Genomic DNA, 23,928 nt, shown 5'->3' with positions numbered 1-23,928 from the left:
CCCACAGGGAATGATTCTGTGATTCTTAAATAATTCACTGTTTCTGTGGAGAGAACAGCAAATATAGAGCATTAGTGTAATTTTTAAAATGTTGGATAAACTGGTTACAGTGATATTGATTTGAATACTAATTTAAAAGTACATTAAAAAATATGTTGTAGAATGGAATGTAAAATTAAGAATGCCAGTACTAGTAACTCCATAGCAGGAGATCTTACACGTGTCTTAAAATATTCTTTGAAGAAGATGACAAGGAAATTAGAACTGATTAATACAATTGTTCTCATTGATACAGTTATCCAGACTACTGAAGTGTGTGAGTTTTGAAATGTCCCTTGTGGAAAGTAACTGAGAAATTATGCTGTCATAAATCAAGTGCTTATTAAGATACTGTAGCAAAACCTGAAAATAGAAGTTCATTTTTTCCTGCTTTTAAGATTTTGCTTGATCTACTTTTTTAGGACTTTCATCAGATCTGAAAGTGACCTGGAAGAGGCATTATTGGTAAATAAGCAAAATTTGCCACTGTCCCTGTTTATAGATGTAGTCAGGAAGAGGATAAATTCTGAGGAACAAAAGGATCCAAACGGACAGGGAAAAATGAATTGATTTTATGGTGGTAAGTGAAAAACAGTGCAGTGAGTGTGTTAGAAGGAATTACAAGATGTTGATTCACGTGACTGTGTTTTAAGGTAACTGCTACAGATCTTGACGGTAGCTGAAAAGAATATGTGAGTGAAAGACCAGTGGCAGTTAAAAATAAAAATATTGATGAGTCTACAAAAGGATGGCATAATAGCAGTAGTCTATAATAGCATTGCAATATAAATAGATGTGTACTTTCCTGGAAAAACATCTTTAGTAGTACACCTGCCTCGGAAAATAATAGGAATAGGAGCTCAGAAACAGATGGTTGAAAATATGACCATATCTGAAAATGTAATGGAAGTAGATCCATTTAGCTGCAAGTTATGATGAATAAGATAACACATGGGCAGGTATGCAAAATAGTAGATGGCAAATGAATGAAAAAAAGAAGAAGGCTCCTACACCCTATAAATCTAATAAGTCTTAAATTGGAAGACCACGTATTCTGTAGAGTGCACAGTTAAGGTTTATAGTATTTGACAGAGGACCATAGTATACTCAAGAAATGAAAAAATCCAAAACTCCTTGGATGTTTTAAGAACAACTCACTGATTAACATCTGTTTCCCCATGAATTTAAACCACTTAGAATAGTCTACCTTGGGAGGTAACAGAGACCTAAGCTGAGAAAGGTGCTTTTAGGGTTAGGCTGATGGGTGAATGCTGGGTTGCAAGAGGGTGTGCTTGCTTGGTGCAAAACCTGTTCTGCTTTGGGTTCAAGGGTTTTAGCACAGCCCTCTGATCTTACAGCTGCATTATCAATCTAATACAGAAAAGACAGTGTCGTACTCACTCTTTTCTGAACAGCACTTGAATTATTTCCTTTACAAAGATTCCACTTCAAGAAGAAAGTCAATGAGGTCTGTCTTGCAGAATAGCCTATGGCATCATCATTGAAACACTGCTGTCCTTGTCTCAAGGCTATCACATCACTGTATGCTGACTTGACTGCCAGAGGAGCAGTTTGTGCATGAAAACATGAATGAATGAAATTGGATCTTAGGTTTATAAGTATGAAACCATTGTTTGTTTGATACTTAAAAACGGTTTGATCTGCAAATATCTGGAAAGGACCACTACCAAAAGCAATAATTTGCCTTTTGGACCAGGACAGACGTTGTTAGTAGCCTGTTTGACAACAGTGTTATTATGGTCCCAAAAGGAGAGCATAATTATCAATTTGCTTTTTTCAGATGATCCTATTTTTAGGACAATTATTGATGTGTTCATCTTTCCATTGAATATACTTCCCTTCTCTAACTCACTAGATTTTTTAAAATTTGAAAATACAGGGCTAAGCTGGGCATACTTGAACTGTTTATTAAGCCCAGTTTCCTATATTCTCATGAGAAATTTCTTGTGATATGTTAGTCATAACTGTAGTAGCCTGGGACATTATAATCGTCCTCAAGAACAGAGAAAGAATTGCTGCAATTACATAGCAAATAAAAGAATAAATATGGAGAACCCTTTTGAAATTTGAAGTTTAACAGTTCCTTTCAATACATGTCTTTAAAAGCTAGAACTAGAAACAAATCTGGGAAGTTTTACCTTCAGAGAGATGAAAATTGAATTATGATTATATTTATTCTCTAAATATTAGAGAATGGCTGTGAATGACTGTTGAGGCTGCCTGTTTCTCATGTTCACAAGTATATATTCCTAGGAGAATTCCTCTCTCCCTCAGAGAAGAACTTAAAGGATTTTTTTTAACGGGGAGTTCTACCAAATTTCTGAAATTAGTGTTTCGATTCTGCTATTTTCATTCAACAGAGGATTTAGCAGAGTCCTGATTAAAGAGTATGTGGTACTGACACTTGGAAGGCATGTTCACAGAACAAAGAAATGCAGGACGTAATCTGCCCACAGATCTCAAGAGCAACCTGAACATTTACCAGAGGTAGATGCATAAAGAAAAGAGGGTATGTGCTTTCTGTGCTCCGTGAATTCACTTTCTGTAATCATCAGAGAGAGACCGAATTGCTGGGATGGGGCTTGCGCCGCTGTCTTTGCTTGATCAGTGATACAGCCGAGTAGCTGGTGTGTAGCGCTTTCTGGCAGAAGTTCTGTGGCCACCAGAAAATGGTTTGTCAAGTAGCAAAGATTAAGGATGTCATGGTTGCGGGGGGAGGTGAATTTTTCCAGGGGGATGTGGGCAGGCTAATCAGTAATCAGCTTTTCTGCTGGCACCTGGATTAGTCACTCGGAGGTTTGGACATGCCTCTGAGGACACAAAGAGTTAAAAGCAGGACTCCAGGTGGGTTCGGCCTCTTTTAGATTCCGGTTTCAGCAGGGAAACATCTCCTCTCCCCTGCTCAGCTCTGGGCTGAGTGGGAGAGGATAGCCACGTGGCCGGGCTGAGGACAACCACGCAGTGGAACTAAAGTAAGCTAGGGCCTCAGGAGGAGAAGAGAGTAGACAGGACTAGAACTGAGCTGCCCCGTCCAGGATGGAGGGGTGGAAAACTGTAGAAGTGCCTTCTGTGTGTGCTCACTCCCCTCCCCCCCAAACTCCGGGAGAAGATGCCGAGCTACGTGGGGGTTGCCGAGCCTAGGAGTGCCTGAGCCTGCACCCTGCTGGGAGCCAGAAACTGTTAACCCTTGCTTGGCAGAAAGAAACTTTTCTTAGACATTGATTCTTATGACTGGTGGTTTTAGAAGAGAGAGGGAAGCGGCCTGGGACTGAGATGACAAAAGGAGATGAAAAAAAAAAGCCAGATGGGCAGAGATTGAAGAGGAGTGGCTTTTGAGCTAGACTTTTCTTGCATAATGTTAGCCATAGACTGAACTTAAGTCTCTTTTGAACATAAACTGCATTTTAGGTAAATACAGCTGCCCCTGCTTTTGCTACAGTGACTGGCACTTTAAGAGTAGAGCGAGCAGAGAAGAGAGGGAGAGGGTGTGGTGGCGCCCTCTGCCCTCAGAAGAGACCTGCTCTCAGAACTTCGGCCCCTGGGTAAAAAGGGAGAGAGCTCAGCATGCAAGTATCCTTAAAAGAGTCCTGTATGCAGTTTCAGACTATAGACAGCGGTGAGAGCGCTGGACATAAGAAAAAGAGAGTGTCACCCTGGCAGACTTCTCTAGGTGGTGCCAGGGGTGACATGGAAACACATAAGAGGTAGACCCGTGTTTTCTGAAGAACAGTCTGTAGTGCGAGAGAGACTCCTCTCTCCCTTGCTGAATTAAAGATTAGTGGTTTTTTTATGTGGTGATTGTTTGATCTAAAACCCAAAGGTTTGGTCTGTGAAGAGTAATGTGTGAGGGGTAGAAACTGAGAGAAGAGATGTTCTGAGAAGTTTTTATTTCTGTCTCTGTGTGTGTTTAAGAGTTTTTCTGTCTCTGTTCTTATGTAATGTAATAAAGTTTTGGTGGGTTTTTTTTGTTTTTAAGATTTAAGCCTGCTCTGCTCTGTTCCTGATCACATCCCACAGTAGTTGTTAGAGAAAAAACATATATTCATGGGTGCATTAACATCTGGCCAGTGCCAACCCATGACAAAGGAAGAGAGAAGAGGCTCTTGAGGAGGTTTCTTAACTCTCTGCTGGATCCATTGATAAAATCCCTATGAAGTTCTGTACGTTGAACTCCTTGCTGATCTCAGTCAAGCGATTCTCTGGTGTCTCATGAAAGCTCAGCATGAGATAAAGGTTTATGGGGACTTGTAGGAAAGTGTTGAGGGAGCAGCCTGCCAGTGCTGGTGTTTTGACCAGAGACGTAGAAGTTCACTGTCATGAATATCAAAAGGAATTCATCAGACAAAACCTTGGAAGCTTCAGCTGAAAAAGCTGTCCAGACAGTGCTTTTGATAAAAGAACTGATGAAAGGCTTTTTAAGAATGTCTTCTAGATTATTGTAGGTAAAATCCCACAAACATCCTGTTGTATTTTAAATGAGATTTAAAGGGATTATTAACAATAACACTTCTCATACATTTTTAGAAAAGATCAGGGAACTTCCCATGTTATTTCTTAAATTATTGTCATTTACTGATTTAAGTTAGATATCTATCTTTGTAGGAACAATTTCTGGTGTAAATGCTGTTCCTTGGAGTTTTTTAAGGAAGTTAACGCAGAGTGCTCCAGAGTGCAGGAATGTATTGCTATGAGGCAAACAGTTTTTTAAAGTCATTGTAACCTTTTCCTCAGTTTATTCCATTTCCATGGACACTGTGGCATCTCACAGCTCTGGATAGTCATTACCTGACATTACACTTAGACTGTCACATGAGTATGTGGATAAGTCACAATCTGAGTTATTAAATTTTTTCACTGCTTCAGCTAAATTTACAAATGTATTTTTCAGCTATTTTTTATATATATAAAATAATACACAGGCTGTTTATATCTTATATAATACAATGAGCTGTTCTTTTCAGAAGTTTCAAAAGTTAATTTTTCTACAAGTAAGATTTTTCCTAGTTGCTCTTAAATGATCAGTGAGTTAGAAATCACTGTATGTACAAAAAGTGTTAAGGAGAAGGGTGGTAATTGCTTTTCTTGAAGTCAATATTTATTTTGCATACTTTCCAATATTTTTATGTATGAAATATCAAGAATATGAAATATTTTTTCATTTACGTAAGTATGATTAGTTTCATTTCTGAGTATCATATATGCCAAAGAATGAATTTGACATTTCAGATATCCAGCTGCAGTTCTGCAGCACTGAAGTTCACAGTCATCTTCTAATGATAATTAATTCACATATAATCCTTGCTGTGGTTTAATATCATTTCATTTTAAAAAGAAATCTTCTATTTGCCACATGCTGTTTGAATTATGCTCCATGTGAATAAACTTATTTTTCTTTTCTTTTAGCTCCCATTGAAGACACAACTATGGCTGCTACAGTGAACTTGGAGCTGGATCCCATTTTTCTGAAAGCTCTGTGCTTTTCGCATTCAAAGAGTAAGGACTGCTGAAAAGCTGAAAGCACTTCTTGATGAGTTGTTGGCCAGAGGAATTGACTTGAGCTATCATCCCTCTCAGATGGTACTGGTGTTGGGGAGCATGGCTTCTTTTTGTGTGTCTTAATAAAGCTCCTGCTATTCCTGGTTCCTCTTTTACAGCTGAAAAGTTAAAAGAGAATCAGAGGAAAAAGAAAAAATAATTATGGAGTGTTTGTATTCATCATTCCCCTTTCCATACAACATAATCCATTCAATTAATGGAAGGTAATGGGAAAAAAATCTCTTAAACTTGTTGATGCATCAAGACTTAAGAGAGATATTCAGCATTATATCAGACATGCTGTGTAAGGTGCACCCAAACGTACGTATTTCTGCAGTTACATTTCAGAGCTATAAGGCCTTTAAAATATAGATTAGCTTTGCCGCAGATAAATAAGAAACAAAATAAGCTATTTACCAGTAAAACTGGATCTCTTTCCTTGAAATTCTGTTGATGAAGTCATATGAGAAAAACACCATACAGTTCAAAGCAGAAATTATTTGCAGGCTGAAACCATTGCTGTCCAATGGACAAACATTACTTTTTCATCTACTGAAAATCACTGAACACCTGCTAGAGAGAATATTTGACTCTGAGATGAGCGCATGGAAATAGCCAAGCGAGGGCATCCTTGTGCTGCTGTGTATTGCCATATGGATAATGAGGTCTTGTTCTCCCCTAGGATGCCTGCAAGTCAGACTGCTGTGTTATAATGGTGGTCTGTATGCTGATACATTTGCAATATTTCATTTCTACGTGGTTCCAAATAACTAAAATGTGCTAGTACTGCTCAGCATACATCATGCTTTACTGTGTGGTCTAAGTCCTTTGTGTTCATCTTGTTAACTCCCTGAAACCTAACACAGGTCTCAAAACTCTCAGGTGCCCTTTATGTCAGAGCTCAAAGAAGCAATGTGTGGTTTAAAGAGGAAGCAGAATAACAGTGCAAAGAGATTTGGGAAGCCAATTCTAATAACAGCTTGGCTGGCAGGCACCTGCCCTCAGGTGAAACTGAGGCTCAGGACAGAGGAAGAAATCTTTCGTTTTCCTCTTTTCAGTATATCTCCAATATCAGCAGGACTGCAAAGGTCAGAAGTGAAAAAAAGTACAACAATTCCTTTCCTTGAATTTGCAGGCTGCAGGGTTAATTTGTGGTTGACCGTGAAATCCAAGAAGAGTAGGGAGCACAGGATTACCACAGCCAAGTCAACAAACTTCAGAGGGCTGAAGCTCAGGCCTTATGACCTGTCCCAGTATACAGCAGAGAATTGCTCCCATCTTACCAGCTGGGAGAGGGTACCTTGCTCCTGCCCATCAGTGTGACTGGTCACTCATTTACAGGCTCTCCTGGTTATTATCCATTTGCTGACATGTGTCATTAATGAGAGCCATTGTTTTCTGTTGAGATCTAAATGTATTAATCTGATAGATGAATATGGACTGAGATTAAGAGGAGGTCAGTATTTCTCTCCATGAAGGAATGAAGTATTGATGTCTGGTTTCATCAGCTGTCAGCTTATGTTTTTAGCTTATATTGAATTTTGTCCTCAGAACCGTCTGAAAATTTGTGTTCTTTACCTCTGAATTTTAAAAGCAGAAATGTCTCCTTTTTAATTAATGTTCCCAAGAGAATCTGTCTTTGGAAAAGGAGCACCTTTTCCTCAGAAAGGTGAGTGGTAAGGGAAGATTTTATTAATTCTCTGCAATTTAAATACTAATTTGTTGATGTGATATGCAAATATTTTAAGAAATGTTTTTTTGACAAGTGTATATGTAGATGATCAGTGTTGTATGGCATATTGTTTGCCTGTCCTGTTATCTCACTAATTGCAGATTAGGTAGGAACTCAATTGCAGAATTTGCCTTCAATTTTTCTTTCTGTTTCCAGGAAGTAGAGCAACCAAAAGTATCTCACCAAACCCATTAAGCAAGAGCCTAAAACTTCATCCAGTTTGCCTTCTGGCAACAACAATGGCAAGCCCACTGCATCAGAAAAGGTGAAAAAAGAAACAGAAAAGAGATCTGCAGATAGTGTTTTTCTTCTCTAGTGAAATAACTTGGTTAATAAACTTAAAGATGTTTTAGACAAAAGCTCCCCTTTTCAACTCATCTTATGGTGCCTAGCCTGTGAGGTGCATTAGCCAGTCATGTTGCCATTTAGGCAATCTAATAAATGTCTTCTTGTAATTATTCTGTGATTGTTTCCCTGCTCATTGTGGGGAGGTTGGACTTAAGGGGTGCTTTCCAAACCATTTTGTGTTTAAAATCATGAGAGATTATCTCGTAAGAGATTACTAAAATGTAGCAAGTTGAAATGTGATATTCCCAAATCTTTTTCAAGGATTTTGAGGTGAAGTACAAAAAGGGGAGTTGAGCTTCTAGTTCATAAATATTTTAAAGAAAATATGTAATTAAGAAAATACATTGTGTGTATGCTGTGTAAAGTACACCTTCTTATACTACTAATCTAACTGTTCCATTTTAACTCATTTTAATAATCTGTTAGCTTGTTGCATTTTCACATTCTCTGTCTATGTGTTTAATAGACGAAAGGAGATCCTGCTGAAGGAGCTGATGCACCAAAGAAGCCCAGAGTAGAGAAGCAAGAGGCTCGTTCCTCTCTTACTGCAGTTCAGACGAGCAAGGATTTATCTATGCCTGATTTATCTAGCTTTGAGGAAACCAGTGCTGATGACTTTGCCATGGAAATGGGATTAGCCTGTGTTGTTTGCAGGTAAGTCAACATTGCTTCATTCCAGCTAGGTGTAGTTACCTTTTTTTTTAATTGTGTACCACTGAGTTAATGCTTCTCATAGTTTTTATTCCAGAAATCACTTAATCACCTAATATCCAAAATTATTAATACATTTAAGGCTCCTTCATGAATAAGAATGGTTTCTTGAAAATGGAAACTTTAGAGAGTGAACCAGCTTTTCTTCTGCAGGAAAGGACAACTGAAAAATAAAACTAGATATGATGCAAAGCCTATTATGACAAATACAGTTTTCAATTGTTGGAAAACAAAATATTAATGGCTACTGATTAGCATTTTTTAAAAAATCAATTCTCATCTGAAAGCATTTTTAGGTAGTATTAATATGAGATATGTATGTGTTGGTCTTGTTTTCCTAATCATTTGACATTAGTTTACACATAGCCATGTTTTACCATCAAATATATCTTGCAGTAAAGACAGGTTGATTTTACATTCCAGTAAGGGCTCTAAAACTGGACTTTAACATGGTACTAGCAGTACATTTAATGTTAACAGATGTATAAAAGACTTTTGAATAACTACACCAGAATCAAATCTCTCACATCAGGATTTTGTTTCACAGATCATTTATATCCTTGTTAGGCCCCCGCTGCTGCCAGACAGAACAGTTTGGCTCTCCCAATTATACCTCCTTCCTTGGACTTTTTAGGAGGGTTTATTGCCAGTACAATTTGTGATCAGCTGAATCAGCCCCTGGATCAGCTCTCCACATGGGTTTTTCAGTAGGTTTGGGTTTCAGTCAGCTCAGTAAGAGTACATGCTTATGCTGGCACATGTGTGGATGCAGGAGTGTAGACCCAGGACAGAGAAGAGGGACAGGCCTTTTGGCAGCAGGATATATTTTAGTTCCGCTTGAGTCACCTGGGAAACGGTGCCTTATAATTTTATTCTTTCATTGTTTCCGTGGTCATTTCCATGGTCGTTCCTGTTGTGGAGATGGGGAAGTGTTGTCAGTGCATGGAGGATAAATTTCTGTAGTTACAGCTGATTGTACTGGTGACCAGTTGGAGACTGATCGTATTTCATGTTATTCCCATGTGTTAGCTCAAATATTTAGTTTCTTATTATAGCTGTTGAAAAATGAGTAAGTATATAAATATCTGAACTTTACCTTTTTTCCTGTGAATTCCATTTTTGCTGTCTCCTAAAAGAGGCAAAGCCCCATTCAGTGCTATCTTAAAATGCTACTAAAAATAGTAAGGTATTAGCTTATTTGGAGGGGATAATGAAGTTTTGTTTAGATGGTCTTGACCTGCTGTGGATGATGAATTCTGTGTTTTCCCTGGCAAAGAAAAACACTTACAGACATAATGAGAAATGCCTGCAAAGTAAAGAAACTGAGGAAAGAAAATGCAACTCCTGTGCCCAGTGTAGCCAAGACCTGGAAAAGCAGATCCATTAGCTGTTCCACAATCCGTGTTTAACCTGGCTGCTGAAGGCTTTGCTTCTACCAGTTGTCCTAGTTTAGGACAAATTTAGGGTAAAACTCCCTCCCCCACAACCAGGTTTGGGAGGAATTTCCTCAGAGGAAAAGTGGAAAAAACTTGTTTATTGAGAAACAACGAAAAAACACTCCCCAATACAAGAAAAACAGTCCGAGATGACAAGAAATGTTTTCACCAGTCCAAGAGAGGGTGAGCAGTCTCTGCTGGGGAGGGTGCCAAAGCTTCTTTCAGGTGCAGACTCCGGGGGGTTTTCCCTTGATGTTCCCGAATCAGGGCCCGAAGCAGGTCTGATGTCTTCAGGGAAGGGAGGAAGGAAAGAAGGGGAAACACAAAAACAGAAAAATGGCAAAAAGCAAGCAAAAAGCAGAAAGCAAGAGAGCAAAGCCAGCAAAGCAGCCTAAAGCTAGCAGCAAGCCAGAAGCAAGCAGCCGGGGGAGGGGCTCAGCTATAGACAAAACAAACTGGGAACATGGGAACAGGAAAAAAACCCACGATTTGGGATACAAAGCATGAAAATGTCCTGTCACCCCAGGACATTCCACCCCTTATCCCATATCGTGAACATGTCACTGAACACAATGGAAAAAAACTTTCTTCTCACTTGCTCAAACCTTCCACACTTACACATTTCCTTCCATCTTACTTGCTCAGACCTTTGACACTTTCACGTTTCCTTCTGTCTCATATCTGTATGATCTAACGTACAGATAATGGTGGTAACGCTCAGCGAACAATGATATCATCCCACAATCAGATCTCCCTGAGGTAAACAACGGGTTGTCCCATCTTTCTGCATTATCCACCAGGTATAACCTGGTCCTTGAGCAAAGACAATCCCACAAATGGGTTTGCCTGTACTCAAGGCAGGATTAATCCATACTGTCTTCCCCAACAAACCTCTGACATGGGCCACTGGGACTTTATCTCCATCTACTATATTAAGGGGCTCAGACTGGGCAGGACCTGCTCGGTTGGTGGAACCTTGAGTGTTAACTAACCAGGTGGCTCTTGCTAAATGCTGCTCCCAGTTCTTGAAAGACCCCCCACCCAATGCTTTCAAAGTGGTTTTTAACAATCCATTGTACCTCTCCACTTTACCTGCAGCTGGTGCATGGTAGGGGATGTGGTACACCCACTCGATGCCATGTGCCCTAGCCCAGTTGTTAATAAGATTATTTTTAAAATGAGTCCCATTGTCTGACTCAATCCTCTCAGGAGTACCATGCCTCCAAAGGACCTGCTTTTCAAGGCCCAGGATGGTGTTGCGGGCTGTAGCATGAGACACGGGGTAGGTTTCCAACCATCCCGTAGTGGCTTCTACCATGGTTAGCACATGGCGCTTGCCTTGGCGGGTTTGAGGCAGTGTGATGTAATCAATCTGTCAAGCCTCCCCATACTTGTACTTGGACCACCACCCCCCATACCAGAGGGGCTTCACCCGCTTAGCCTGTTTAATGGCAGCACATGTCTCACAGTCATGGATAACCTGAGAAATGCTGTCCATGGTTAGATCCACCCCTCGGTCTCGTGCCCACTTATAGGTGGCATCTCTACCCTGGTGGCCTGAGGCATCATGGGCCCATTGTGCTAGGAACAGCTCTCCTTTGTGCTCCCAGTCAAGGTCTATCTTCAACTCCCCTATCTTTGCAGCCTCATCTACCTGCTGATTGTTCTGCTGCTCCTCATTAGCTCTGCTTCTAGGGACATGGGCATCTACATGGCGAACCTTCACAGGTAGTTTCTCTAACCGGGTAGCGATGTCTTTCCACTTCCGGTTCATCCCCACAAGGCGACAGGAACCATCAGTAAAAAGAGCGTAGCGTGTGTCTTCTGCCGGCAGTTGGTTATATGGTGGAGCTTCTTCAGCACGGGTCACTTGCTCTTCTCCCTCTTCACCAGTGAGACTGAAGCTTTCACCCTCAGGCCAATTTGTAATTACCTCCAAAATCCCAGGACGATTTAGTTTCCCAATTTGGGCGCGCTGTGTAATGAGGGCAATCCACTTGCTCCATGTAGCATTGGTAGCATGGTGGGTGGAGGGAACCTTTCCTCTAAACATCCACCCCAGCACGGGTAGTCGAGGTGCCAGGAAGAGTTGTACCTCAGTACCAATCACTTCTGAAGCAGCTTGGACTCCTTCATATGCGGCCAACATTTCTTTCTCTGTTGGGGTGTAGTTGGCTTCAGACCCTCTGTAGCTCCGACTCCAGAATCCCAGTGGTCGGCCTCGGGTCTCACCAGGCACCTTCTGCCAAAGGCTCCAGGACAGGCCATGGTTCCCGGCTGCAGAGTAGAGCACGTTCTTCACCTCTGGTCCTGTCCTGACTGGGCCAAGGGCTACCGCATGAGCGATCTCCTGCTTGATCTGGGCAAAGGCTTGCTGCTGTTCAGGGCCCCAATAGAAATCATTCTTCTTACGGGTAACCAAGTAAAGAGGGCTCACAATCTAACTATATTCAGGAATGTGCATCCTCCAGAAACCTATGGCACCTAAGAAAGCTTGTGTTTCCTTCTTGTTGGTTGGTGGGGACATAGCTGTGATTTTGTTGATGACATCAGAAGGAATCTGGCGCCGTCCATCTTGCCACTTCACTCCCAGGAACTGGATCTCCCGAGCAGGTCCCTTAACTTTACTTTTCTTAATGGCAAAGCCAGCTTCCAGGAGAATTTGGATGGTTTTCTCTCCTTTCTCAAACACTTCTGCTGCTGTGTTTCCCCACACAATGATATCATCAATGTATTGTAAATGTTCTGGAGCCTCACCCTTTTCTAGCGTAGTCTGGATCAGTCCATGACAGATGGTAGGACTGTGCTTCCACCCCTGGGGCAGTCGGTTCCAGGTGTACTGCACGCCCCTCCAGGTGAAAGCAAACTGAGGCCTGCATTCTGCAGCCAGAGGAATGGAGAAAAACGCATTAGCGATGTCGATTGTGGCATACCACTTTGCTGCCTTGGACTCCAGCTTGTACTGGAGTTCCAGCATGTCCGGCACAGCGGCGCTCAGCGGTAGAGTCACTTCATTCAAAGCACGGTAATCCACTGTCAATCTCCATTCTCCTTCAGATTTACACACAGGCCAGATGGGACTGTTGAAGGGTGAGTGGGTTTTACTAACCACCCCTTGGCTCTCTAACTCTCGAATCATCTTGTGAATGGGGATCACAGCATCTCAATTTGTTCGATACTGCCGGCGATGCACTGTCGAGGTGGCAAGAGGTACTCATTGCTCTTCTACCTTCAGGAGTCCTACTGCAGATGGGTTCTCTGACAGTCCAGGCAAGGTGTTCAATTTCTTAATGCCCTCTGCCTCCACGGCAGCTATTCCAAAAGCCCATCTGAACCCCTTAGGGTCTTTGTAATAGCCATTCCTGAGATAGTCTATGCCCAGAATACTCGGAGCCTCTGGGCCAGTCACAATCGGATGTTCGTGCCACTCCTTCCCAGTCAGGCTCACCTTGGCTTCCAACAGGGTCAATTCTTGTGATCCCCCTGTCACACCGGCAATGGAAATAGGTTCTGTTCCCTCATGTTCTGACGGCATTAGGGTACACTGAGAACCGGTATCAACCAAAGCTTTATATTTCTGTGGCTCTGATGTGCCAGGCCATAGAACCCATACTGTCCAAAAAACTCAGTTTTCCCTAACCTCTACCTGGCTAGAGGCAGGGCCCCTCTAAGCCTGGTTATCCTTCTTTCCTGAGACATATGTCTTGGAGGTTCCTTCAAGGGGATCGGACAAGTCATCATCATCATTATGCCTGACAGTTCGACTACGGGCAACTGGAGCTGCTTCCCTTTTCCTACCTTCCTTCAATTCACGCACCCGTTATGCCAGAGCAGCAGTAGGCTTCCCATCCCATCTCCTCATGTTTTCTCCAGACTCACGTAGGAAGAACCACAACTCAGCTCGTGGGGTGTACCTTCTCTCCCCAACAGAGGAACGTCTGCGTTGGATACTAGGGCCTCTAATTTGTACAGCTGAGATTTGGAGGAGGTCCTCCTTAATCTCTTCCCTGAGTTTCTTACGACTTTCCTCTATTTTATCTTCTAATTTCTGCAGTCGTGTTTCCACAGCTGCAATTCTGGCATGAGTCGGGCCATGTACAGCATCTGCATATGCCCGAAGCTTCTTTGCCATATCGAGCACAGTCTCATATATCTCATCCCGCTTCATTATTGCTAGAGCAGAAGCGTATTCAGGTGGCCCAAGGCGCACAACTTTCCTCCACATTACAGGTGTTCACGGTATGAAGTCTGGATTCCTAGTTGTTATATCATCTGAAAAAATGATCTCTACCACCTCAGCTGGGTTCTGAATTTGTTCAGATGGCAAGTCCCAGACTACAGGATCAGAAAACTCCTTTAAAATTTGGCCCATATCCTCCCATTTCCCACGCCACTCAGAATTCTTCACCCTTGGTTTTACTCCTAAATCAGGAGTCTCACCAGCCCCTCTAGAAATCTCAGCCTTCATCTTATATAAACTGCAGACAGTATAAAGAAAGCTTACTAAATTAAATGCCAGAAAGATGGTGTCCTTGGCAGTCAGGGAGGACCAAACATTTTCTAATAGAGATGTAAACAATTCGGAGGAGAAGAAGGAGAGCAAAGGCTGAAAAGCCTCCTCCCCTGCCTCTCCCCTAACAAACTGAGTACACAACCATAACCATGAACCATCCATTCCTGGAAACGATAGCAACATTTTTATAAACCTCTTGCAAATCATCACAACCAAGCCCAGCCCGATAAATATTCTGCTTAGTGCCCCAAGGTTACAAAAGCTATGCATCAGGGACAATATCGGAGCTATTGCTGGATAAGAGAATAAACCTAACAACCAAAAAGGTATTAAAACTTCAAAGAACCCTAATGACCAGAAATAGAGGCAGGCTTTCACTCCAAATGACATTATACCTTCAAAAAGAGACATACCAATATGCCCACAAAACAACAGAAACCAAAATATTATTAGAATCAAGTTTTTTCCACTTTGTATGATCGTCTCCCCGTACGGGCCACCAAAAATGTTTGTCCTAGTTTAAAACAAATTTAGGGGAAAATTCCCACAACTCCCTCCCCCACCACCGGGTTCGGGAGGAATTTCCTCAGAGGAAAAGTGGAAAAAACTTGTTTATTGAGAAACAACGAAGAAACACTCCCCAACACAAGAAAAACAGTCCGAGATGACAACAAATATTTTCACCAGTCCAAGAGAGGGTGAGCAGTCTCTGCTGGGGAGGGTGCCAAAGCTTCTTTCAGGTGCAGACTCCGGGGGGTTTTCCCTTGATGTTCCCAAATCAGGGCCCGAAGCAGGTCCGATGTCTTCAGGGAAGGGAGGAAGGAAAGAAGGGGAAACACAAAAGCAGAAAAAATGGCAAATAAGCAAGCAAAAAGCAGAAAGCAAGAGAGCAAAGCCAGCAAAGCAGCCTAAAGCTAGCAGCAAGCCAGAAGCAAGCAGCCGGGGGAGGGGCTCGGCTATAGACAAAACAAACTGGGAACATGGGAACAGGAAAAAAACCCACGATTTGGGATACAAAGCATGAAAATGTCCTGTCACCCCAGGACACCAGTTCATGGTCACTGACTCCAGTGTTCTTGCAAAAGATGAATCTCCCCTGGCTAACTAAAATATCTCTGATGCCAGACAGAGGGAGAAGCACTGCCAGGGATGGAACAACTCAATAGAGAGAGAGAGAGATAACAGTCACCCCAACACTCTGGATTGTTTTCATTTTACATGGAACCTGCTGAAACTGATGTCACATGGTTGTCTTGTCTCCAGCTCATGCTGGACTGGATGTTTTTCAGAGGAATTGTGCTTTAAAGTTCTGAATCCAGCACATTGGTCAGACAGTATTCCTCTATTTATTGCTTGCTTTCAAAATGTGCACCCTTTTTGGGGTAATGTCTTGAGCCAAAATAATAACAACCCTGTACGTTTTTAAAATTACATCTTTTAATAACTCAATTATTCAAACAGTTGTGAATGAAAACATGTCAAATTGCAGAGTAGGTGGAGTTCATAGCAAAAGAGTTTATATTTATATTGCTTAAGAAGGCAAGCTAGCAAGAACCCAGCTGTGGGTTCACAAATGCAAAAAAGTGCTTTTGAATATGAACTATTCCTTTTTATAGATGTTAAAACTAAAGCAGAGGCATGAAATGTTTCTTCAAGATTTGCCAGGTGTCAAATGTATTTTCATAGCTATTAGGAGTAATATTGATGCCTGTGGTGTTTTTCTTCTTGTTCTTTTATATCAAGTTAGTTGTTCTTTTTACTAAGTTAGGCATAAGGAGGGAGGGAGTATTAAAATAACTTCATCCTCTCCAGTACCTGTAGGCCTTGGGAAAACAGGACAACTCACCAGTTATGGAGGCTCCTCACTGGCTCCTCACTTGTACAAAGAGGAAATAGTACATGCAGTTTGTAGATGATAGCAAAGTCTTCCTCCCCAAAAAATATTTTTAAAAGACTGATTTGGAAATAACAACCTAATTTTCTGTGAATAGTTGTTTGGTTGGTTGGTTTTGAAGGTAAAAAAATCATTAGGTTTGTTTCTTAGTTATCTTATAATTTAAAAGTAAGTGATTTAACGTGCTTCTGAGCATGAAGAGTTCATGGGGTTCTAATCAGTCGGGGATTGGTTTTTGTAATTTTAAAATAGGGTGAGTCTCCCTCCTTGAGACTATTTGTTCTGATCCAGTTTATTTAGGAATTAAAAAACAAACAAAACATCTTTTAAATATCCTGAATGTAAAATAATGGCCCCTAGAATTTTAGAAAGGTTTCCCTTTCTGTTTTTAAGTAGCCTGTTTGAAAGAGAAATCTTTCTTAGAAAATGTTCCAGTACTTATATGGACAATACCTTCAGACTTTGTTTTTCTGTTATATAAAGAAATAAGGGATTACCTTTACCCATGTATCTGCAAATAGAGTTTCCATGGTTACCTGGGTACCTGCTCCTCGGGGATATCAGCAAAAGCAGCTTAGTAATAAAATAGATTGATTTGTCATCTAAAAGAAGGAATCGTTAGGAAAATGGTATTTGGGTAATTCACAGGCAGACTCCCAGCCATGTATATATCACTAATGTGTCATTTATACAGTGTGATTACTTTCAGCAAGACCCACGCAAAATGAAGCCCTCATCACCAGCTTGCATGTTTGCTTCAAGGCAGGACTGCACAATTAATCCTTTCTATTCCATCTCTCTGTGATTCTGGTATTATCTCAAACTCCTCGTGTTTGTTTATGTGGTAGGGACCAAAGGGATGGCTAATAAAATATCTTCAAAGCAGCATAGAGGTTGGGTGATGATGCTTTTGAATCCTTTAGCAGAAAGCACTCCTACATGCTTGTCACTGAGAAATTACTTGTTCTTTAACTGTATTGCTCTGCAACTGACAGCAAAATTACCCAAATGGAGACCAGGCCCTCATATGCTATTATAATAAGGAAGTTGTAATTGGCATACTGTGATGTATCCATAAAATGCCCGGGTGAACCAAAGTGGGCAAGACTTAGATCTCTAAGCTAAAAATCAAACAGGAAAATCAAGACTGTCATATACACATGTATAATAGAATGAAAGTCTTCAAATTTCTTGAAAGACATTACCTTGAAAAAATACCAAATTTCTAAAATACTGGTTAGGAAGAACTGATACAGGAAGAAAAGGAATACATTTGATTTGCCACAGGTAGAAAATATATGTGAAAGGAAAAATATTTTTATTTTTTATCTTAAGCCTTGCAAAATTTTCAACAATTGGATAATCCTCTAAGTGCTTTCTCCCATAATCTGTTCTTAACTATTTGCTCTGCAGGCAAATGACAGTTACTTTTGTGAATCAGCTAGTGGAGTGTCAGGAGTGCCATAATCTCTACCACCAGGATTGCCATAAACCTCAGGTGACAGACAAGGAAGTGAATGATCCTCGACTTGTCTGGTATTGTGCCCGCTGTACCAGGCAGATGAAGAGAATGGTAGGAGTCAGTCTTTTGTCTCGTGTGAGCACTATTTGAATACAGCAGGCTGTTTCTACTGTGTGAGAATATTTCCTGGGTTAGACAAGTCTTAGGAAGCACACTGGAGAACCATTTTTCTCAGCAGTGCTTCCCTTGCTGCAGCTGTGGTTTTTAATATAGCATCTCAAAGAGTATTCTGTAAAGCACTTCTTAAACAAAGCTTTTTAAAAATCAGAAGGTGAGTGAAGAAGAGATTGTTCCCTGCTTGGCAAGCAGAAGTTAAAACCTTTTTTTTTTTTATTTCAGGTGATACTCAGCCTTTAGTAATAGCCCTGCAGTTTAAGTTTTCTTCTCAGCTTTGGATATGAATGTGTTTTTTTCCTGTAGGACAAGACTGCAAATTTCAATCTGACGTGTTGAATATTCTCAGGGTCAAAAATGAGCTGAGGGTAGCACATTCCAGTAAATATACATATATATATATATATGCCTTTATTTTGATTTATCTGTATGACTGAACAGTATCCTACCAGAATCCCACTCATCTCACTATGAAAAAGAAATATAAGACAGCACCTTTGGGTGCATGCAATGTTAGTGACTTTAGTTTTGATGTTTTAAGATCACACCCAGAATACAGAAAGATACAGCAGAAAATGTGTTTTGAAACTGTTCTGCGATAACTTAGCAAGTGTTATCTGTTGAAATGGCTACACTAAGAAAAAGGGAAAAAAGGCAAAGTAAGATCCTGGCCTAGGATGTACCAACATAGACTGAAATACATGATTATTCTGGTGATCATCAGGCTTTTGAACTCAGAATGTTAGCGTAGGAAAACATATAACTACACAGAGGCGATCATATGCGGTTCTTTATTCCAGCGTGCGGGACACAGAGGTGATAATACACCCAAATCTGATGTCCAAAGGATACAGAGTCGATTCGTGATTTTTATAGTTTAAATTATACACATGTTAACTAACCCCCACCCCTAGATACTGATTATCCTATTCCTTAGTTACTATCTTAAATCATACTTACGCTTCTACTCTGATCTACACTTGATTTGGTTAAAACAATAGCATGGAGCTGTTTACAGAAGCTGACGCTTGTTCTCAGCTAGCTGCGTCAAGTTCCAGTTGTACGTTCTCTACTTTCCTCCCCCTACACATTACTCAATCCAGAAATTACATTTTTTAACCCTCCACCAACATTCCCCCCTTTGAAAGTATTTTCACTCTAATATACTAAGTGTAAATGCTTTCACTTAAAACAGTCTATTAGGCTTTAGAGTTCATACTGGATGTTCATTTTTAAATCTTCTGTTGTCATAGGCTTTGTCTGGGATGTTGTTGCGGATTGAAGGTGCTGGGTCCCGTGCCAATGCTTTCATTATGGTTCTGTTCTAAGATGCCTTTTTCTGTATCTCTCTCTTCAGGATTCTGTAAACTAACCAAATTACTAAAAATATAATCAGTAAAATTATCAGATTTTCAAGGATAGACTTTATTCATGAACTCACATTCCATCCTAATCTTTCAAAGATTTTACTCAACTAGCTAGTAGCTAAATCTTTTTGTTCTTTTTGTGCCTCATGCTCTATTTGTTTTAACTGACTGATGTCATGTTCTACATCTGCAGTTACATTTGGGATGTGGATGCAGCAATGGTCGATTTGTCCCTTTAAATATCTACACACTCCGTGTTCTTTCAAAAGTAACATATCTAAAGCCAAACGATTTTGCAGGGTCATTTTGGTGGTGGCTTGTAACTGCACATTGAGTTCTCTAAATCTCTCTCGTGTGATTCTTGTTAATCTGTCTACCTGACCTGTGAGTCTATATAGCATTTCTCTATTTCGATAATTTGCAATGGGACTAAACAAGGATTCTAGGGCCTACTTAATCTTTACTCCACTAGAGGGTTCCTTCTAAGTGTCATCTGGGTTCTTGTCTTCTGAGACATCTCGCTTTGCTTTTATTTGCAAGGCTTCACCGCTCCTGTTAAATGGGGATTTCTTTTAAATTGGACATAAAGTGGGAAGGCCCAGGGTGATTTCTCTTACCTCTTCGTCCATAGGCAAGTGTGTTGTCTATGTGCCATCACTCATTGCCCATACAAATGGTCTTGGACTTCGAATTGTACTCTTGCTACATCTTACTATAATCTTAGAATCTATTTTGCCTTGTTTGTGTTTAATTTTCCTGCAGGCACAACCAATTTGTAAGGCTATTGCCAATGGTGACCACTGTTTCATTTCTAGATTATCAGAGGTGCAATTATAAATTTTCTTACATACCTACTAACTTACCTTATTTGCCTCTTTCTGACTACTAGTATCAGTATTCGTCACTGTGGGATCTGTCTCATTTTCAGAGCTTTTCTATTTAATGCACTAGGGTGTGCTTTCCATATATTGGAATTTCTGGAGGATGCTCACAGACTATGCACTGTCTTAAGGTTCCAGTCCTTTCTAATCTTTCTCTTCACATTTCTACACTACAACACTTTCTGTAGCATTGTCCCTGATCTTTTGATAGTGTAGAAACCAACATTGCTATTTTGCAAGGTCTTGGTCTTTAACCCACTACTCTATGATTTGTCCTAATTTGCTATTACTAAGAATGCACTCTTTCTCATGGGTTGCATATAGGAATCTTCTGTTATTTTCTAGTATTCTCTGACTACTACCTTTGACTCTGGTACTTGTTTACAGTTAATTGTTTTGTTCCCTCCGATTTCAGGTAATTTTGACGTTATTATTCCTTAGCTTACTGGGTCCCCTGCTGCCTTTGGTATTGGCAGGCAGGCTGTTATTCTGCTGGTATTATGCATTTTGGCAAAGTCTCTGACTAATCTAATCATTACATTCTCAGCCCGAATTTCATTAGAAATTTCTATTACTTGTGGTTTTGCCTGTATCTCTCTCTTCATTCTAGAATGAAGAGTTGTTAGTTGACTCTTCTGTATCCTATATCTTAAAGTAACAGCAATCTCTACTGGTGACATTAGTATCCATGAAATTAACATTACCCACAGGAAGAGCATGAGCACAGTTACCAATACTATTTGAACAGTTACAGACATTTCAGCTTCAGCTTTGTTGGTCCAAAAGTTTCTACAGCCCACGTCTGGATTCCACGAGGGACCTTCTTCACACGCGTGTAGTGTATCCAGGGTTCTACTCTAGCTACTTTGACTGCTGTAAAGGTGGTTAGCAGTACCTGATGGGGACTAGTCTACTTCTCTTTTAGTGGTTCTTCGTTCTAGGTTTTGATGTATACCTCATCTCTTGGTTCGATATTGTGGACTGGATTTTCCAGGGCCAGTGGTCTGTTCCACACGAGAACACTTCGAAGCCGAGCTAGAGTTTTCCCGAGGGACAGAACATAATTATACACATCTTGTTTCTCTGTGACATGAACATTTGGATTGGGGTTAGGAGATTCATATGGTTTCTCATACAATATTTCATAAGGACTAACTGACATCTTACTCCTAGGCTTTATCTGAACCCTCAGCAATGCGATCGGCAAAGCTTGTGGCCACTGCAGTTTGGCTTCCTGGCATATTTTACTGATCTGCTTCTTCAGTGTCTGGTTCATTTTTTTTATTTGCCTACTTGACTGGGGTCTCCATGGTGTGTGGAGGTCCCAAGAGATAATCTTAATAACTTGCTTACCTCTTGTACTACCGTGGCTATGAAGTGTGGGCCTCTGTCTGATGATATCCCTAGGGGCACCCCAAACTTGGGAATGATTTCTTGTAATAACCACTTAACTGTTTCCTTTGCTTGGTTTGTGCGACAGGGAAGGGCTTCTGGCCATCTAGAAAACGTGTCAACTCCTACTAACAGGTATTTGTATCTTCGAGTTTTTGGCAGTTCTGCAAAATCTACTTGCTAATAGTCTCCTGGTTCTATTCCTATCCGAATTCTGTCTAACTGTGCCTGTCGTCTAGCTACGGGATTGTTTTTCAGACAGATTTCACATTTAGACATTACTGACTTGGCCATTGTTTGCATCCGTACTGAGATTAGGTATTGTCTTAACCACTTTACTAACGCCTCTGCACCCCAGTGACACTCATTATGTTTTACCTGTAAAATTTCTCTCATTACCAAAGGAGGTACCACTATTTGCCCTTGTGCGGTTACATACTACCCTTCTGCGTTCTTCTGTGCTTTCAGCAGTTGTGCTAGTCTGTCATCTTCAATTGTATAGTTTGGCTTCGGAGGCAAATTAAATTGAGAGATATTAAGTCTTGATGGTATCAACGCCATTGTTTTCTGCACCTCTCGCGCTACTTGACGGGCTGCCTAATCTGCTTTTCGATTTCTTTCACAAATTTTGGAGTTGCCTGATTGATGTGCCTTGCAGTGCATGATTGCTACTTGTTCAGGTTTTTGCACTGCATCTATCAATTGTAGGACTGCATCTTGATGTTTAATATTTGTCCCTTGAGAGGACAGCAGTCCTCTTTCTTTCCATAAAGCTCCGTGTACATGCACTACTCCAAAGGCATATTTGGAGTCAGTCTAGATATTCACTGTCTTCTCTTCACTCAGCTCGAGTGCTCTGGTTAATGCGATTAGTTCTGCCCTTTGTGCAGACGTGTTAGGTGGTAGTGATTTTGCCTCTATTACTACATCAATTGTAGTTACCGCATATTCCGCGTATCTGGCTCCATTCTCCATGAAGCTGCTTCTATCTGTAAAGAGTTCCTACTCTGGTTGCTCCAGGGGGACATCCTTCAGATCTGTTCTTGCTGAATAAGTGTGCTCGATGACTTCTAGACAGTCATGCTCTAATGGACCTTCCTCAGCTGTGGCACCTAGAAATAGAGCTGGATTTAAGAGGTTAGTTGTTTTTAGTGCAACATCATCTTGCTCAGTCAGGGTTACCTGAAACTTCATCATCTGGCTTGGAGAGAGCTAATGGCCCCCCTTTTGTTCTAGGACTGTAGTTACTATGTGTGGCACATAGACATCTATGTGTCTTCTCATTGTGAGCTTCCTGGCTTCTTGTATCAGCAGCACGGTAGCTGCCACTGCCCGCAGACATGAAGGCTATCCGGCACTTACATTGTCGAGTTGTTTGGAAAAGTAACCCACCGGCCTTTTCCAGCTTCCCAGTCGTTGGGTCAGGACTCCCAGTGCCAGTCGCTGCCTTTCATGCACGTACAGCTGAAAGTCTTTAGACAGATCAGGTAACTCTAAAGCAGGAGCAGTTGTCAGTGCTTCCTTTAACTTCTGGAAGGCCTCTTTCTGTGGTTTGCCCCAGGTGAACGGCTGCGTCTTCTGAGCCTCGTACAAGGGTTTTGCAATCAGTCCATAGTCCATGATCCACAGGCGACACCACCCTGTCATTCCGAGGAAGATTCGCAGCTCGTGTAGATTCTGGGGCTCTGGAATAGCACAGATAGCTTGAATACGATTAGTACCTAGTTTTCTCTGCCCTTGTGAGATTTCACATCCCAGGTAAATCACAGTCTGTTGGGCAATTTGTGCTTTTTCTCTGGATACTTTATACCCTCTCATTCTTAATGAATTTAAGATCTCAATGGTTACCTTTATGCAGGTCATTTCTTCTTTTGTTGCAATCAAAATGTCATCTACATACTGGAGTAATAAATATTGGTCTCTTGGTACTTGCCCTTCTCTGGTCCAGATTTCCAGTTCTTTGGCCATTTGACTTCCAAAGAGAGTGGGGGACTCCTTGTACCCCATCGGTAATCGAGTCCAGGTGAGCTGAGTTTTTCTTCTACTTTCTGGATGTTCTCACTCAAAGGCAAATAGTTTCCTACTTTCTTGGTCAAGGGGTATACAGAAGAAAGCATCTTTTAAGTCAATTACAGTAAACCATTTATATATCTCTTTTACGGATGCTAACAATGTATAGGGATTGGCAACTACTGGATGAATGTCTTTTGTTATTTCATTTATACCTCTTAAATCCTGTACAATTCTATACTCACCATTGGGTTTCTTCACTGGGAAAATTGGGGTGTTGTATTCTGATTTACATTCCTCTAGAATTCGATATTTTAAAAATTTATCACTGGTCTTTGCTATTCCCTGTCGTGCTTCTGGTTTTATAGGGTATTGTTTGATTCGTACAGCTTTTGCTCCTTCTTTTAACTCTA

At 41.0% G+C, this 23,928-nt stretch overlaps 1 protein-coding gene across 1 annotated transcript in view; it reads left to right on the top strand.

Annotated features, from left to right (window-relative positions):
- Positions 1-23,928, top strand: part of LOC134565155 (integrator complex subunit 12-like) — a 42,151-nt gene that overhangs the window by 4,883 nt on the left and 13,340 nt on the right. The window contains 7 exon segments of the mRNA XM_063424607.1: positions 5,464-5,560; positions 5,562-5,635; positions 7,221-7,264; positions 7,484-7,506; positions 7,508-7,628; positions 8,142-8,329; positions 17,643-17,802. Coding sequence (XP_063280677.1) covers positions 5,464-5,560; positions 5,562-5,635; positions 7,221-7,264; positions 7,484-7,506; positions 7,508-7,628; positions 8,142-8,329; positions 17,643-17,802 — 707 coding nt within the window.

This window comes from Prinia subflava (assembly GCF_021018805.1).
Source record: "Prinia subflava isolate CZ2003 ecotype Zambia chromosome W unlocalized genomic scaffold, Cam_Psub_1.2 scaffold_37_NEW, whole genome shotgun sequence".
NCBI classification, from domain to species: Eukaryota; Metazoa; Chordata; class Aves; order Passeriformes; family Cisticolidae; genus Prinia; species Prinia subflava.
This window is presented reverse-complemented; position numbering and strand designations above follow the sequence as displayed.